Below are 17,965 nucleotides of genomic sequence, written 5' to 3'. Positions count from 1 at the left end.
GATTTTTCTCTTCTCACAACTTTAAGTTTGTCTCACTTGGTACACTTCTGAGCACCAATAATAATTAAAAAAATATAAATATTTACCTAATATTACAGAATTATCAGCTTGTTTCATGGTGAAGTAGAAAGACTCAGAGGTCTACACCCTGACAATAAAATGATTGAAAATAAAAATGTGCCAAACTGTCACTGGTTTTGGCTTTTCCAGTGTGATGAATTGGTGCTCTTCTTTTTTAAATTAGCTCATCTTTTGGACTCATTCTGGACCATTTGAAGGGTGCTGGAAAATTAAGATGGACATTTTTCCAACAACTTTATAAGAAACACACAAAGCATATTAGTCAACAACATATTAGTCAGCTGCAGCTTGCCTAAAACAAGTTAAGAATCCACTTATAGGTTTGGATTAGGACTACAAAGTGCACACATACTGGTGGAGACGGAAGTGCCGTTCCAACTGCTGTCTTTCTTCAACAGAGCCTGATCTAGGGTCTGGGGATGGACCGTTTGGCACATCCTCCCCTAGTTTCTACAGAGATAAGCGATCAGGTTCAATTCCACATCGACTTGCTTCTCCTCTGTCCTCCGACACCAAGGTTCGAGGAAAGTAGCCACCCCCTGGCTCACCCTGAGGATCACAGGCGGGGGGAGAGGCTTGACTTCCCCTCCTATAAGTCTCATCAACACTCAACAGAGTTAGACGTTAACTGACACCCTCTCTGGGCTGTATCATCTAATATAGGATGGGGGACACCTCAGGGAAACTCCACTGGTACTCGACAATGCCCTGCTCCATCGGGAACCTGAGAACTAATTCGAACCCCATCCATCGCCATAACCAAACAATTTACCTTTACACAATACTTCCAGCTGCTCTTTCTGTTTTTCATTTGTTTGGCTACAGAACTCCAAGCCTCACAATTAGGATGATGAAAAAATCTGAATCTTCTGTGGTGCTCCTCGAGCTACAAACGGTCCTGGAGAATAAAGGTCATTTAGAGTAATCATGTGAAAGAGAAGTCAGATGTGAGAAAAGTGACTGGATTTGAGTTTTTGTTGCTTTCACAATATAACTGCAACCTAAACAGAATTCATTATTTAAGCACATGGAGTCTGTACAGTTTGCGGGACACGACTACACAAACAAAACTCCTCCTATAGTATGTAATTTGTTATGCTTCTATCATATTGTTTAACTCAATGTTATGTAGTGCACTAAAAACATTAAGTGATCCGTTCACTAACTGAGATAAGTGCTGATAACGGTGATTTGTACTGTTCTGGTCCCTCCCCTCCTCCTCTAAAGTATGTACTGATAAAGCGTTTCGACATTTAAACTTGGTAAACGTGCACAAACATTTGCATCTTGTTTAAGCCTCCACATATTTAGAAACAGCCATAAATGATGTTGCAATCTGGAAACATGTTGAAAGGAAAACAGACCTCACAGGATATTTCATGATCTTTAGCACACACACACACACACACACACGCACGCACACACACACACACATATGGAGAAAATGGCAAAACTGTTACGTTAACTTGAATATACTTTTACCACTGTTGTGCTGGTAAACTGCTTATACTGTTATGATGAAAAGACTTTTTTTTCTGCATTTATTGTGAAACTATTTAAAATGAACTGTAGTTTATTTTGTATGCTGTTGTGTAACCATTTCATACTTTTAACTTTTTTCTTGCAAAATGTTTTACAGTGTTAATATAATCCTGTCTAGATGATCGGTGTAATAAAATAATGTCCACTGTTTTTTATTTTTATTTTTTATTTTTTTCTCTTTTTTACATGACACCAGTATTCATTAAACACTTTGATAAATAAAATGACATCCACTCTTTCCACCATACATTTATCTTTGCATATACAGAAAATCTAAACTCTGCATCTACACTCACGGCTGTAATTGTTATCAATAAAATAGTTTTTCAATTAACCCATGGGGAACATACTGAAGCTCAGCAAAACCCAAGCATAACTTCGGTCCAGACTTGTGAGGCGAGTTAGGTGTTTGGTGGCAGTGGGCTCTTCCCCTTAGATACCACCACAGCTTGTTCTCCGATGCTGTCTTCTATAAGCAAGGAGATGGCGCCATCTAGCTGTTTTGATGCTGCTAGAGCCACAACAGCTTTTTCTGTGGGGAAGCCCATCTTCTCCAGCTGCTGAAGACTAGGAGGAAACTTTGTGTAAGTATATATAAAGTACTGTGCAAAAGTCTTGAGCCACCACTCGCGACGCTGCGCACCGTGCTAAGTTTTCAGCTAATAGCTTTTGGGAATCACCTCATTGGTGCAAAACTATTTTATATTTGTCAAACTGTGTTTTCTTAGGGAGTTTTCAAAGATTCAAGCAAAAAAATTTGAGCAAATGACAAATAATGTATTTTTGAGACAGGCTGCTAGTAACAAAGTGTCTAAGCACAACCTTTTATATGCTCGAATGATTGATAGGTCGGTGTTAAATGGTTTAAAAAAAAAAACAAGAAAAAAGAAAAGGCATTCCTGGATTAAATAGAAAATACAGGGAAAAGCAGCCAATGTCAGAAGACCTTTAAACATTGCTCAAGACAACTTAAAAGAAAGTCTGGAAGCACACTGTAAAAACAAAGAGGGATGTCTCAAGACTTTTCCACAGTATTCTATGAGAAAATCAAGTAGTACTAGGTTTAAAAAAAAAAAAAATACATACACACACATCTGCATACTGACATAAAATTCAAGATATTAAGTTATTACTAACCGCAAAGAGGAAACCGATGATTTAGGAACCTCCACTTTTGCACCAGGATCATCGGGAGCATCCTGTAATGAGGCCAGTATCCCCGCTCTAAGCATCTGCTCCTCCAGCACCTCTTCCTCAGCAGTCACAGTAGACTCCTCCATTATCCAGGCAGGCAAAGGTTCAATCCATGAGCGGTGGTTTGAAGCAGAAGGTTGGTTCATTGGGACAGCAGCTGACTGATCTACGGGTATCGTCTGAGAAACTGGTTGAGATCTGTGACAACACACGAGGTTAAAATGTTCAGAATAAACACAGGTTAAGACCAATGAATGTTCATTGAGACTTGTGATGTGAACGAAATGAGTCACACCTGTGTGAGGTAGCGTAGCTAGGCAACCTTAACCTGGCTGTGGTGGAAACATACATCCAGTCAGGGATGAAATCCAAGACCCTGGACTCCTCCAGCTCCTGTAACATCCCGATAAAGGGCTGACGATCTGAGCGATACATTAAGTATTATATAGAAAGACTTGTGAATATGGAAATGAACATCATCAAATATTTGATCGCTTTAAACCTGGAGAAACAAATTGAGAGTTCAAGAAAAATAAGAGAAAAGTGAGCTAATAGTAAAAGTCCTAATAAGTCAAAAAACAAGTAAAATTGTTCCTCTGTAAATCACAATTTAATGCTTTTAGTTTCAAACAATTGCAAAATCGGGGTAGGATACAGTTGTGCCCAATGCATATTGCACAGAAGTGAAGCAGAGCTGGTGTCCCGGGCAGCAGCAGCAGACCAATCAGCAGAAAAAACCATGGGAGAAACCAGACAGGCAGACATCTCAGCACCCTCCTCTGTGTCACCTGTCGACACTGTGCTGTAAATAAAGCAAGCTGGACGGCAGAGAAGCCAAAGATCCGGCTCGCCTCACCCCCACCAATAAAGAGGAGCAGGGTGTAAAGAAAAGGTAGTGCGATGATTGTCAGGGTGGAGAGGACGAGTAAGGCGAGTGTCCCCCAGCGGCGCTCCTGACAAGATCCAAGCAGCAGCACCAGAGCTACACTGACCAGCAGAGAGGGCAGCTCATCATGGCTGAGAGCATACAGGAACACATCTGAGGAGGGGAAGAGGTCATGCATATGTTTTGATTTTTACCAATTCTTGTCTGTGAGATCTGAACTCAAAAAAAGGGTTACCTGTGAACCTCGGGAAGTCTCCTCCTGGACCAACACTGAGACTTGCCTGGATGCCCCCAGCATACATCAGTAGCATGAGTGTTACCAATAAAGAGGTCCCCAGGCAGAAGCCAGGACGACCTGATCCAAACCAGAACCGCACTGACGACATACAGTCCAGCATTATTCACGATTATTCACGATCAGCTGTAGTTTCTCTACTCACTTTTTGGAGGGTTTGTTTTTTTTTTGCTATAGTGGCATAATATTGGTAAACAAACATATGCTGGTTTGCATAACACGAAAAATAGTTTGTGGCATTAAACTGAACCCATTATTGTCCTCACAGCATTAAGACAGCCCGTCAAAGATCCTTCAAACTGAGGTTAGTGCCTGCAGAAATTCCACCAAAAGACATGAAATATCTAACTAGTACGACAACCTCTAATTTCTTCTGATCGTATATAAAATAGCCATATCCTCAAAGCGTATGTGATGAAATATTTTAAGGAAAAAAAGAATAATCAAAGCATAACTAATAAAGTCCTACAATTATAAACAAATCTCCAGTGTGAAAATATTCAGAAAATGAAAGCAAACTTCCGCGTTACGTCTTTTTCTTCGCAGTAAAACAATAGCATAAAGATGCACTACCCCCACCTGCTGGACATACTGCTAGCAAGCCGTCAACCACCAGCAGGTTTTAGATTATTATTTGAATGAACTGTTTTCAAAGACATTTTTTAAGATCTGGCCAAGAGGGCAGAAGAGATGGAAACAAATATATGAAAATTGTTCTATAAAGATTTTTTTTAAGTGGCCCACGAGAACTGGTCTAGTTACGATCTATTACCCAGAGTGGGTATAATCACGCTAAGTCATAAGGATACTTGAAAAACAGGTATTTATTTTACTTCTTGTATAACCCCTCCCTAAATCACGTTGACTTCCGAATATTTACAAATCAGCGTTTTTTTATGTTGTTTAAAATTTAAAAGCACAGACTATGCGGATATTATTGTAAACGTACGTGTCGATTTGTGTATCTAATCTGTAATGCTTTCGCTACAGCAGCCCCCAAACAGTATCGCGTTATGTCGCGAGATTTCGCGGTTGCCGCGAAGAGAAGTGCGTTTCTGCGGCAGCATTCTTCGTCCATTCGTCTCTTGTAGGCACACTAAAATGGCGTCTGCTTCGGGTGAGTAAAAAAATTGCGACAATTGCTGACTTTTAAAGTAAATGTTGGTTTTCATTGAAACATTAATTTACATGAATGTATCCTAATTGTGAGTATGTTTGCATAGTTTGTCTTTTTAGCCATTTTTCTTCATTGAATAACATGAACTTAGTCGGCTCCGCGTCCGAGGCCTAGACAAGTTAGCTCGTCGAGTCTTTGCGGTATTTACTCCGGATATGTTTTTTCATTTGTGCACACTGCGTTTTCCCGCATTTTACCAATTTAAAACGAATCCTGTTTAACGGGTGCGTCGATCTCTGAGTGGTTTCGTTGGCTGTGAAGTAGTGTATAGGTTTAGTGAATGGTCTAGTTGTCTCCGTTTTGAATGGCAACCTAAGAACGGGCCTGTAACGTGCGGCTCGCGCGCTAAGATCTGAAACTATTGTTTCTTGTTTTATTTTTTTAAATTAACCCTTTTTCCCCATTTACAGATTACAGCTCCTACAACCAGACCGGGGCTCAACAGGGGTAAGGTTTTTCAGTTACCTTTATTAAAATGGCTTTGAGATTTTTAACCATCCAATATGACCTAATTCTTTCGAAGAAAGGAAACAAAGCGGAGATTAGGGTGGATGCAAATGTAAACCTGTATATATTTTTAAAACCAATATGCAAACATGGATTACTTTTGGTCGTTTTGTAACCTTCTTTAGATCGTAGTAAACATCTTTTGGATAAAGACCATTTTAAACAGCGCACAGCATGATATTTTTTTCAGGCAGTACCCGGATTTCTGATGATCCTAAAATTTTGATGCATATGTTTACAGGTATGCTTCCTATGCTGCCCAGCCCTCACAGAATTATGGACAATCTGCTCAGGTACCATTATTGATTTAATTGTGCAGATTTGATCAAAGCATGCCTTGTGCTTAAAACATTTAATGATTGTGGGGGAAACTTGGGATGGTTATTTGTTTACTGCTGGCAGTCATATAGGTTGTTTGTGCTTTAAGCAAATGGAGCTTTTAAATAATGCTTAGTTGAGGTTTATTGTGCCTAATGGCTACTGTATTTGGTCTTTCAGCAAAGCTATGGCCAGCAGAATTATGGCTCATATACCCAACCTGCTGCAGCAGCTGCTGATAGCAGTTACAGTCAGACAACACCTGCAGCTGCAGGCTACCCCCAGCAGCAGCAACAGTATGGATCTGGATCATATGGCCAACCAGCATCAGGTCAGTTTTTGTTTTGTTTTAATTTATTTATTTTTAATTATTCTGTTGTTAAACAGTCAAATTACAATGTGAACAGGAATGAATATCAAATATCTTTTTTTTCTCTTTGTGATATGTGATGTCTTTTGTATAGCTGGCTACCCTGCTGCCCAGTCTGCTACTCACAGCTATTCACAGTCAACCCAGGGTTACGGAGCCAGTGGTTATGACAGTACTCCTGCTGCTGCTGCCCCAGCTGCCTCCCAGTCTTATGGCTCTCAGCCAGGATACACGGCTCAGTCTGCCTACCCTGGTTATGGCCAACAGGCTGCTCCCACTGCCCCTCAGAGGTATGAACATCTCATCTGACAACAAAATAACACGTGAATTCCAGAAGAACATGCTTATCGGATTACTTACGTTTTGTCTGTGCTTTGTCTCCATCAGTTACAATGCTAACAGCCAGCCGGCTACTTACAACCAGAGTAGCTACTCCCAGCCAGCAGCATATGGTCAGCAACAACCTGGTTACCAAGGCCAGCAGGCAGGCTACAGCCAGCAGCAGGGATACCAACAGCAGACCCAGCCACAGCAACAAGCTCCTCCTGCTTACCCTCCCCAGGCCGGTGGATCATATGGGCAGCCTCCAACCAACCAGTACAACCAGCAAGGTGGACCACCCAGTTACAGTCAGTCCGGCCATTACAGTAAGCTTTGCTTTCCTCCTGCCTAAACAGCTGCTCTCTCAACTAAGCGCATCTGTTCGATTCCACTGTGATCATTCTGTGATGACTGCATGTTTTGATATTGTTGTTCCTCTTGTAGACAGTTACAGGCAGGACGGGCAGGGTGGAGGTTCTGGTTATCCAGGCTCTGAGCCTACGAGGTACCCTGGAGTAGGGGACAGCAGGGGCCCTGGAAGGGACTTTGACCGTGGTGGAATGATGCATCGTGGGCGTGGAGGCATGGGGCGCGGCATGGGGTAAGTGTCTTTCTTAAGCACTTAATCTCACATTTATTCAGTCTTTGCAGGTGCCGTTGCCATTTGAGGCAGAGCTGAGACAAACCCTGCTGTAACGTCAGAATAATACAGGAAAACATAATGGCAGTCTTGTAAGGGGAATTTATTAGCATTTGATACTGATTCATCAGCAATCGGTGCTAATGAATTGCATATATCTAGTATAATACATGCAGTGGCATATGTTGTATATGCCAGCAATAAGAATGAGTTTTGTCTCAACCCTGCCTCTCTCTTGGTCAAAGGTAAGAAGAAGAAAAAAGTGCCGATTTTGATCAGAGACCTGTGCATAAAATTTAGGTTGGACAGCTTATATCCTAGACCACGATTTGATTACTGGGCAGTATCAACAGTATAGCATAGGAAAACGTAGTTTCAGATTTCAACGTTTGTCAGGGAACATGGTACAATCTGTAAGAATATCTACATAAAGACATACAGAATTCTAACCCTACTTTCTTTAGTTTCCCACCAGTTCAGTTTGTCAGCATGCTGAATTATTCTCTGTAGAGTGACTAACTGGAATAATACAGTTAGATGCTGGAGTCTAGTCCTGTAAGGTCATATATTACGACAGGTATTTTAAGAAATGTATAAATGGACGCTGGGCTCATGTAGCACATTAAGTTCCATTTCACATGCACGTTTGTGTTTTACTAGAGAGCAGTATTTGGGTCAGTACATTTTCTTGATAAGTTTTATTTATTATTCATTTTTTGGCAATTCATTGGTGGTTTTTCAGAGTCTCATAGGTTTCTAAAGGGCAACCGGTGACAATATGTATTTGTCCCTATTTCATTGGGTTGAGAAAATGCCAAAAAAGGCGGGAAATGGCACTTTAAATTAATCTAGATGTTTAAATGGTTGTTTAAAGAAACACCTCAAAAGTAAATGACATCAATTACAAGAAGACAGAGTAATTAACCATCTATTTAAAGAATTTTTGTCATTTGCCGCTCTGACATTACTCCCAAAAGTAGTTTCTCATTTGATGTCATCTCTTGGACCAAAGTAAGTTTTTGTTTTTGTTTAAAAAAAAAAAAAAAAAATCTCTTTCAAGGGTTACTTTGATGTTCAGATTTATTTATTTATTTATTTTTTACTAACCATTAAAGCAAAAAAACAAAACAAAGGACAGTAAGAACGGTAAGCCTATATTAATGGCAAAACACTCAGAGGGAAGTTTTAATACATTTCAAAATCCTGGTTAATTTTCTGATACACGTGGTTATTTTCCAGCCATATACTGGCTGTTTTTTGGTGTTTTTGACAGCTTGAGGAAAGAAAAATGTAGGTATAGTGGTTTTTTGACGTTGAAGGCATGGGAAAACAGGGCTTATTGAAGGTATGCACAGACCCATCTGTTCCAAAAAATATATAAAGATTTCTCATGGGGTGGTTAGTGTGGATGCATTCAGTCCAAAGTGGATTTTTGTTTTGTCATTAGTCAAATCTCAAAACAGCTTTTGGGTGCACTATACTTGTTTTAAGGGTCTTGTGAAAATGTATTTCTCATGATAAGGAAATTGGAACACATCCTGGACACTCTCTCTGGTACTTCCATTTAATAGACAAGAAAATTGTCTACAGATTGAGCATCGGAACAGGTTTTCTATTGTGCAGATGTGATTTTTACCAAGTTAAAACGGTTACAGAGACACATTTCAGGTGTTTGAAGTTCATCAGAGGGTTGTACCGTCATGTTGTACTGCACATTTGGTTTGGTTTAGAAGAGCTGTTTAAAGGTTTAAAAATACTATTTAAAATTCATACTTGCGCTATCAAGTTTTACATCAGCAGCCATTAACGTGACTATTGGTAACATGACAGGGGTTTGGGTTTTTTTTTGGTTTTTTTCCCCTTCTTTTGGGAAAGAATCCTGCCCAAAGCTTGAATGAGCAGTTTTGTGGCAGAAATGCACGGGCATCATCGGGTGTTCATTTCAGGTGTCCATTTTAAGGTGTGTTTAGAATTTTTCATGGTTATTTTTCAGTGGCAAAAGTTGTTTTTTTTGGGGGGGGGGGGGTTGTTTTTTTTTTCTCCTTCCTTTCCTTTTTAAGAAAGAGGGTTCTGCATGACATCTCTGGTTTTTGGTGGCGCAAATGCACACACACAGACACTGAAGTATTTCAGCAAATCTCATACAAGGCCACACTTTAAAAGTATAATATAAACAAAATAGTTCTCAGTTAGAAAGCAGAAATAAAATTACATCATTGTATTTCAGATGCAGTGTAGCAGGTTTCTATCATTAAATTTGAAGATTAGCTTAGGTTTAGCTTTGCACAGGTATATTTATATATTCTGGGGGGAGGTGGGGTGCACGTTATGTCATTCTGAAATGTTTTGAATTGTTTTTGTGGTTTGGAATACAACTGTTTGATCACTTTCTTTTGAGCACATTTTTAACATGCTTTGTCACATTTATACCGTACAGGTAACAGTGAGAGCCATTTAAAACCATCTTTTCTCTAAAAAGTATCTGTACTCAGTACAGAGCCGCCAGCTTAAGCAGCAGAAGGAGCTTTAACAAAGATTCAAGGTCTGCCATTTTTCAAGAACTGAGGATGGTGGTTTTTATGAGCATGATGGGTTCTTTAAGCGACCAAGTCTTTGTTTTTAATTTCCCTTGGTAAACTATGTTTAAGAAGAAGAAGAAAACGAAAAGTTTTGGTGTTTTGTTTGGAAACATGTATACTTGTATTTGTTTTTATTACCTGGTGAATGTAATCACCAGGCCTTCTTGTGAAATTTCAGATGCATTGTCTTATTTTACATGTGTAATATCTGCTTGTGCTGTAATTTTCCTTAGAAGTAATGTTAGTGCGGCCATAGTTTGTTTCTGGGTAAAACTGTATTCCGTCAATGCATCTGAAATCTTTTCTATCTGTGTACAAATGTTTGGGTTTTGTCACAATTTAAATACCAGTAAAAAAATGTTAGTTTTTTTTAATTTTTTTCATGTGTATCCTCTACTAAAAAATGTTTCTGAAGTTGTTTTTAGCTAACTAAGGAATGGCGCATAATTCCTAAACTAATACCCTCAGTTAGATTATGTATTTCTGATTATGGGGAATTTTTATTATGTGAAAGTTGCTGTCCGGCTAGTTAGAATGTTTTGATTACTCCCTCAATCAAGCCACTTTGCTCGAGCCATGGAAGTGGCTGTAAAAGGGAAATCGCCTTCATATCTCCATTTATTCCCCCATAGCAGCGCTGGAGACAGAGGTGGCTTCAGTAAGCCTGGTGGTAAGTTAACGAGTATTACACTGGTTAGTCCTTTCAAAGACTTAAACTTTTTTGAGCAAATATGCCTCGAGTATTGATGTGACATACTTTGTGGTCGTCAAAATTTATTTATACAAACACATCTGAAAATATTGGAAATTATTTTTTTTCCCATTGCCTGAGACCATTCTCTCTGGGGTACTGTATAGTTCAGTCACTGCTTATGGTTTGACACTTGAGTTTTCAAAAGGTTAATCACAAATTTCAACTCGAATGCGTTTTGTTACTGCTTTAAGAAATCTGAGCAGAATTCATGGGGTTTTTTGAGGATTTGCTACTGGTCTAAGAGGCTTTTCAAATGACACACAAATATTTGCCAAAGGGTCCAAGGTGTCCTATTTTCAATTCAATATATCACTTGTGGGAATTGTGTGTACCTTAAGGTGCTATTTTCAACTTTTCCCAATATGGCTGATGCGTCTATAAGGGAGTGTCTGGATTATGTTTTGTAGTACTCTTTAGGTGGAGTTTACTAAACAAGAGTTCTCAACACTGACTTGTCTCAATCTGTTTCTTTCCTCCTGGCTGATGGACCACAGGACCTATGGGCGACAACGAGCGTGAGATGGGTGAGTCACTAAACTCCTGTTAGGTTCCTTGAAATTGGTGTTTCATAAACTCTGTACAGCTTGTTTTTTTGTTTTTTTTTGTTGTTGTTGTTTTTAAAAAAAAAAAAAAAAAGCAACTGTTTAAAAACAAAAAAAAATTTGTAAATGGGTTTCCTCGTAGGACGCCCAGAGGAGCAGGATGACTCAGAGAACAGCACAATTTATATCACAGGATTGACTGAGAAGGCTAACCTCGAGGAAATGGCTGAATTCTTCAAACACGTCGGTCCGATTAGGGTAAGAACACTTTATTCTGTATGTAGTTGCAAACACACCTAATTAACAATAAAGTAAATGTTTTTTTCCTTCCCCTCTTCTTTCTACACATCAAGATTAACCGCAGACTTGGCCAGCCTGCGATTAACATATACACAGACAAGGACTCTGGAAAGCCAAAGGGGGACGCCACTCTGTCCTATGAGGAGCCAGTTTGTGCCAAAGCAGCTGTGGAGCATTTTGATGGTACATTTCATCGACATCAAATCTTTATTATTATTATTATTATTAGTAGTAGTAGTATTAATATTATTAGTAAACAATTTCTTCTTTCTTTAAATATTAGGAAAAGAGTTCCAAGGCAGAAGACTTAAGGTGTCCATGGCACGCCGAAAACCCATGATGGGTGGAATGAGAGGTGGTATGCCTATGCGAGATGGCATGATGGGACGTGGAGGTAAATTTTGGTAGTGATGGACTGTATTTTATGCTGTTATTGCTGTACTTGTGTAAATCTTAATTGATGGTAGTTTGAATTTAGATAAACTCACACAGGAGCCCTGTAGCGTGTTTTATGTGAACTGCATGCTAAAATAGCCTGAGTCCAGCTTCATGATTTAAAGGTGCTGTGATTTCCCTATAATATCAGGTATGATGGGCCGTGGCGGAGACCGTGGTGGTTTTGTCCCACGAGGTGGTCCACGTGGTATGGGCAGAGGTGGACCGACAGGAGGCAACATGCAGCAGAGAGCCGGTGACTGGGAGTGTCCTAATCCGTATGTATTTTTTTTCATTGTGTACCATCTTGGTTTTTTGATACTTTGTTGGTTTGTCAGAACTTTTTAATTCATGTAATCTGTGCTTCCAGGGGTTGTGGCAATCAGAATTTTGCCTGGAGAATGGAGTGTAACCAGTGCAAAGCTCCCAAACCAGAAGGGTTGGGTGGTGGCCCTCCATTTCCCCATGGAGGTGACCGTGGCAGAGGTGGAATGGGAATGCGTGGTGGCAGAGGTATGGACCGTGGCGGTCCAGCAGGAGCCGGAGGGCCCGGTGGACCCGGCGGCCCTGGAGGATTCCGTGGAGGCTGGGGAGGTGACCGAGGTGGATTCAGAGGACGTGGTGGAATGGACAGGGGAGGGTTCCGTGGGGCCGGCCGTGGAGGACCACCGATGGACCGAATGGGTGGCAGAGGTGGAAGAGGAATGGGACCACCAGGGGGCAAGATGGATATGAGGTAGGGTTTAGGCTACCTGAAACGTGAACTTTAGTGCCAGTCTTATTACTCTAAGTAATTTTATGACTACCTTCTAATGCTGAATTTGGACATGGAACTGAAACTGAAGTGTTTGCTGTCCTTCCTTGGTTTTGTTTGCAGGGATCATCGTCAGGAGCGCAGAGACCGACCTTACTGAAGGAGAAGCTCTTGATCGTTTCTCTTGTGGAATTTGATTTTTAGAAGAATTTTCTTTTAATTTATGGTTCCGAATTTTGATGGTTATAGAACTGCTCTCACGCAACCTGTGCAGTTACATTCATATCGTTTCCATATTTTTTTTCCTCGTCATTAGTTTACCCATGTTTATGCTAAATCTTGTATTGTGCATGTTTTGTTCTTCCTGTTATTGCTTTTGTCTTTCTTTTTTTTTTTTTTAAAGATGCAGATTAGGTTTGACTTTGTGTTGTAAAATCCAGTATTTTTCATTCATTAACGAACTGTCCTTTCCCATAACTAACTATTGTATGTTGATAAATGTGGGAAATAAAATTTTACTTAATTAATGTTGAGGGTTTTTTTTGCTTTTACTCAACTGTACAAATTTTAAGCACCTAAGTAATTTAAAATCATAAAGGGACCTCTGTACACATTCACACTACTTACATAAAATAACATCTCTGAACTGTACATACTCAGAATTGTTAAACCAAAGATTTTGGCACTTCAGTATTTCTTTGAGGCTCTTTCTGCTTAAGGTGTGTTTGGTATGTTCTTTGAGGAAACACGATGTTAATCTTACTCAAATATTTGATGGGGATTTTAAAATCATATGATGAATGAAGAAATTTATTCCAAAAAAACTGGAAGCAGTGTCGTTATTGTAAAAAAGGTATTTCCTAAGGAGCACAGATGAATGTTTTTGGTAATTGAGAGATGACATAAATGCAACTTGGTTACATTCGCATAACTTGGGAAGGCAAATTCTTCCCGTAATTAAAAAGTATTAAATTGAATCTTTCCCACTAAATTTTGGCGCATTGAGGCTGGTCAGGTTTTTATGGAGTCCTTGTGCTATTGCACACTTTGTGTTTCATCTGCAATGTTTTCTGAAGGGTTTTGCACATCAGCACACACCAACCAGTTTGGGTGTCATTTGTGCCAGTTGAAAACAGGATACACAGCCTACAATTTTAATGGGTTCACCTTAAGTTGGACAACAGAAGATTTGGAGTGAGTATTAATGAGTATCCATTCTGCCTTGCATCAACGGTTCAGTCTGGCAGGGGTGTAATGGTGTTAGGGATACTTTCTTGGCACACTTTGGGCCCTTTACTACCCATCAAGCATCATTTGAACACCACAGCCTGCCTGAGTCCTGTTGCTGGTCATGTCCATCTCTCCATAAACAGTGTACTCATGTTGCTGTGCCTGAAATGGCATCCAGTCACCAGAACTCAGTCCAGTAGAGCACCTTTAGGATGTGGTGGGACCGGAGATTCACATCACGAATGTGTTTCAGTGGTAACCCACTCCACCTTGCCTTCCTTTCAGCCTGTTTGCAGGCATTGGAGGGCTGGTGTAGTTCACTTTCCATCAGTGATGCTGGAAACACCTGGGCCCAGTGTGCCAGAGCTCTATAAAAGCCCTCAGAGCTTTCTGTGGCTCTCCTTCCTGAGGCATTCCTGAGCATTGCATACACAGGTTTTCCACCCTGGTACTCGTTAACACCATTGATTGTACTGACTACGCATTTGTGTGTATCTCATTTTTTGTTATGGGGAAGTTTTCATCACTCGCTTTACAGTGAAATGCCTTGAACAAAAGGTGACCGAGTCAGGCTGTGAGCCCTCTGTAGGCCCAGAATAGCGTTCTGTTTTGTTCTTTTTCCATTAATGTAGACGATGTAGCGCAGTTGCAGGTCTGAAAAGCCTTGCAGTTACTTTTCTTGCCAGCAGGTGGCGCGGGTTAGATTCAAACTTTGCGTGAATCAGTGCAGCTCAGAATCAGATGAGAAGTTTTACATCAGTGACAGAACTGCAGTAAAATACAGGAAGTCGTGTAAGTGTTTAAATTTTTAAAGGATGGATAATTCAAATGTACTTCTGGTCTTAATAACACTGTTACTTTAAATAGTTGCTGCCATTCACAGCAATAAAATTGTAAACTCTCAGAACAAAATTCACAGAGCCAATGGTTAAACTATTTCTTTGCTTGTTTCTCTTTTGTCCTCAAACTTCAATGACACTCACTCTCATTACGCTGCTTGTTAAACTCAGAATCATAGCCCTGTGAGGCCTTCAGCCTAAATTAAGCAGCACTGCTAATCACAGACGTTGATCACTGGCACATTTAAAACAAAAAAAAGAAAAACATCTGTGAAACATATGGCTGCTGAGTGTGTTGCTGTTTTCATTTTCATACACTGCTCATGTTACCACTGCAAACTCCTGCCTGCTGGGGTTTTAGTGTAGTTAGGATTTGATCCTCAGATCACCTCTAATACTTCTAGAACCTCTGAAGACAGAAATCATTGTGGATCTCGCAGCATGTTTAAGTCCTCATGAGTGCAGGACACAAAACCTACTTCAGCTCCTGTTGTTCTGGTTCTCATTCCAACCTTTGACCTTGTGGCCGAGTCGGGGGGGAAAAACATTTTTTAACTACTTGATTATAAAGACCTGATATTCCGTCTCACAAGATTGTGCATCAGTAAGGATCTGGACTCGGAGTCGTGTTAAAGATAAGATGCACTAATCAAGATGGTGTCTGTGTGTCTCTTTTAAACTCCGACACTCTCAGTAGTGCCTTGGCAAAAGCAGCCACAGCTGACATCTTCAAGTCTTTCTCATTGGCTGCGGCTGGTTGTTCATGTAGATTAATTAAGTGCTGAACTCTCTCTCGTTCTCTCTCTGCACTGACAGAAAAGCTGATTCATCCAGGCCCAGAAAATGATCTCATCAACCCCACCTTCTCCCTCTTTTTCTCTCACTGTCTGTCTCTTTCTCCATCTCTCTTCCGCTCCCTCCCTTCCTTTCATTCTCGCTCTCTGTCTGTCTTTCTTAAACGGACACATCCCTCTTTTTAAATGAAAACAAGCCCTCCTTCTTGGCAGCTGGTTGCCTAAATTTAAAAAGACACACTCGAGGAGTGAAGAAGAGAGCTCAGTGTGAGTTAGTACACCGAGAAAGAGATGGTGTAGAAGAAGTAAAGGCCTGGTCAGACTGTTTTTAACTTATATGTATTTTATAGGTTAATAATTTAGGGTGTATGTAGTACTCAACAGTTTTCATGGCATTCACGACACTTAGAGTTCTATCAGTTTTGCCATCCAGTTTCTGTTCATGTTTATCATAGTATTGTATTCCTCTTAGTTTATCCTGCCTCCCCTGTTTTCCCCGTGTCTTGTGATTCTTTGCCCAATTTGTTACTCATTTCCTGTTTTACTTACTAGTTACTAGTTAGTTCTCTCCTGTGTTTGATATTAAGGTTATGTTTTTGGTAGTGTTTATGTGTGCTATCATCATTCTGTGTGTAAACACAATAGCTCAAAACGGTGCGTGGAGCTATTTAAAACTGTATCTCGCTGCCGTTGTTTGTGTTGACAACAAATAGGTTATGTGGGTTACTTTGGACCTCTGACCTCTTTTTCAGGGTCCAAAAAGTTCAACATTTTATAAAATGTCTTTTATATTTAAAACTACGATTAAAAGTCTACTGCCTTTAATTGTACTGGCAACTTTTAGGGAGTTTTACTAGTACATGGGGAAGATAAATATCATATTATAGTTGGCATCCAAATGTGTCACATTTGACCTCTGACCCCACTTGAACATTCCGCATTTGCACACTGTGTGTGTTGTCCTGTTGTACTTTTTTCTTACGTTTCTGGTTTTTCCCATTTGTTCCTAGTTTTGTTTAGTATTTCAGTTTTGGTTTTACTTATGAACTTTAATCGGCCAGAATAAAAGGCTCACTTTTGGTCTGCCTTTGGGTTCATTGCAGTCATGACAGACCTGCATATCAGATATCAGATCATAATAAGAACATTCAACAGCATCAAGAAATATTAAACACTTAGTCTGAGCCTGTAGGATTTGTAACTTTTTCAAAATATGCGCTTTAAATTTTGCCTTTAAAAAAAAATAAATCTGCTTCTATAGTAAAAGATAAAAGTCGAGCCTTTTGCACCAAAGTTTTATCCCAGTTCCAGCTCTTATGTTTAACTGGAAAGCCTTTAGTATTTAACAACAACCAAAACAATATGTAATGTGCATTACTATTCTGGGCTTAAATAGTTTGAGGTCACATGGGGATGATAAGAAGAGAACTCAAACACACTTTAGGCAGCTTTTTCCAGAGTTAATGCAACACTTAACCTAATTCAAAAGTGCCTCCTAAAAGTTCTCCACTGCCCTGCCCTGTAATCATCTACAGTAAAACCCCCACAGTGTTTCTTTCGTGCACAGAGTAAATCATGTGCTCTTTTATTGACTGCTTTGTATTTCACTCAGCTGCATGTTTGACTAGACTGATCACTCTTTTGTTATTCACCACTCTTCTCCTGTTTGACTACTTTGATTTGGGCTGTGCCTAAACAAACTGTAACCACACACTCATTGCAAAACTACAAAGCTTACAAAGCTGGCACAGGTTGACTACTTCAGGGTCATCATGAGTTGTAAGCATATATATCTTGACTGTGCTGTCAGAAGGGTGCCTTTTGGGTGATTTGATAAAGAGACAAAGATTTCATTATTGAGAGATGATGATGATGGTATTTCTGAAGATTTCCATTTTTGTACTTTTACCGCTGACAAAAGATACTGCATAGCCAAAGTACACTGGAAAATCTATTGTAAAGTTATCTAAGTATGATCATTAATATAAACAGTATTAAAAAATAAAGCACCAATTCATAAAAGGTGCACATAGCCCTTCACGATTTCTGCACTACTTATACTACTAATGCTTATGCTATGCCAAGCTTTTTAATATAAAGTCCTATTTATTTATTTACTTTTTACTGTTACAGCTTTTTCATTTTATTTTTTTATCATGGATAATTAATAGTTCCAGTAATAATTGGTTTGTAAAAGAAAAACATATTTTTTTCTGCCACTTCAATAATGAGACTTATATTTGCATTATTTTATCTTACTGGTTGGTTTAATTTGATTAAAAAACAAACAAACAAACAAACAAACATTTTATTATTATTCATATTGAAGTTATTCCATAAAGGCCGTGAAGCAGACGAGCAGAAGTCGAGAGTGGCGTGGAAATAAACCGACAGAGTAGCCTACTTA

At 39.6% G+C, this 17,965-nt stretch overlaps 3 protein-coding genes across 5 annotated transcripts in view; 2 read left to right on the top strand and 1 right to left on the bottom strand.

Moving 5' to 3' along the window:
* Window positions 1-618, top strand: part of emid1 (EMI domain containing 1) — a 54,554-nt gene extending 53,936 nt beyond the window's left edge. For both annotated transcript variants that reach the window (XM_005722163.2, XM_005722164.2), the window contains exon 17: window positions 480-618. In XM_005722163.2, coding sequence (XP_005722220.1) covers window positions 480-613 — 134 coding nt within the window. In that variant the 3' untranslated portion in view covers window positions 614-618. The remainder of the gene's footprint in view (window positions 1-479) is intronic.
* Window positions 619-2,005: 1,387 nt separating this feature from the next.
* On the bottom strand, window positions 2,006-4,608 carry rhbdd3 (rhomboid domain containing 3). Its single transcript, XM_005722162.2, has 5 exons — window positions 3,939-4,608; window positions 3,473-3,856; window positions 3,113-3,239; window positions 2,761-3,015; window positions 2,006-2,190 (listed from the first exon to the last, which is right to left on the bottom strand). The coding sequence occupies exons 1-5, from the start codon at window positions 4,099-4,101 to the stop codon at window positions 2,025-2,027; spliced, it is 1,095 nt and encodes a 364-aa protein (XP_005722219.1). The 5' UTR covers window positions 4,102-4,608; the 3' UTR covers window positions 2,006-2,024.
* Window positions 4,609-5,032: 424 nt separating this feature from the next.
* ewsr1b (EWS RNA-binding protein 1b) lies at window positions 5,033-13,222 on the top strand. 2 transcript variants are annotated; one of them, XM_005722160.2, is made up of 15 exons: window positions 5,033-5,115; window positions 5,586-5,622; window positions 5,924-5,975; window positions 6,181-6,331; window positions 6,465-6,660; window positions 6,758-7,017; window positions 7,136-7,292; window positions 10,546-10,580; window positions 11,159-11,188; window positions 11,349-11,464; window positions 11,560-11,689; window positions 11,790-11,900; window positions 12,093-12,219; window positions 12,312-12,677; window positions 12,819-13,222. In XM_005722160.2, exons 1-15 carry the CDS (start codon window positions 5,100-5,102, stop codon window positions 12,853-12,855), a joined length of 1,821 nt encoding a protein of 606 aa, XP_005722217.1. In that variant the 5' UTR covers window positions 5,033-5,099; the 3' UTR covers window positions 12,856-13,222. The 2 variants fall into 2 exon arrangements, with proteins under 2 accessions (XP_005722217.1, XP_005722218.1); XM_005722161.2 differs by having other exon boundaries at window positions 10,543-10,580.
* The last annotated feature ends 4,743 nt before the right edge of the window (window positions 13,223-17,965 follow it).

Source organism: Pundamilia nyererei, unplaced genomic scaffold, assembly GCF_000239375.1.
Source record: "Pundamilia nyererei isolate P.nyererei 1_Seehausen unplaced genomic scaffold, PunNye1.0 scaffold00006, whole genome shotgun sequence".
NCBI lineage: Eukaryota > Metazoa > Chordata > Actinopteri > Cichliformes > Cichlidae > Pundamilia > Pundamilia nyererei.
Note: the sequence above shows the minus strand (reverse complement) of the source record. Positions and strands in the feature narration are given on the sequence as shown.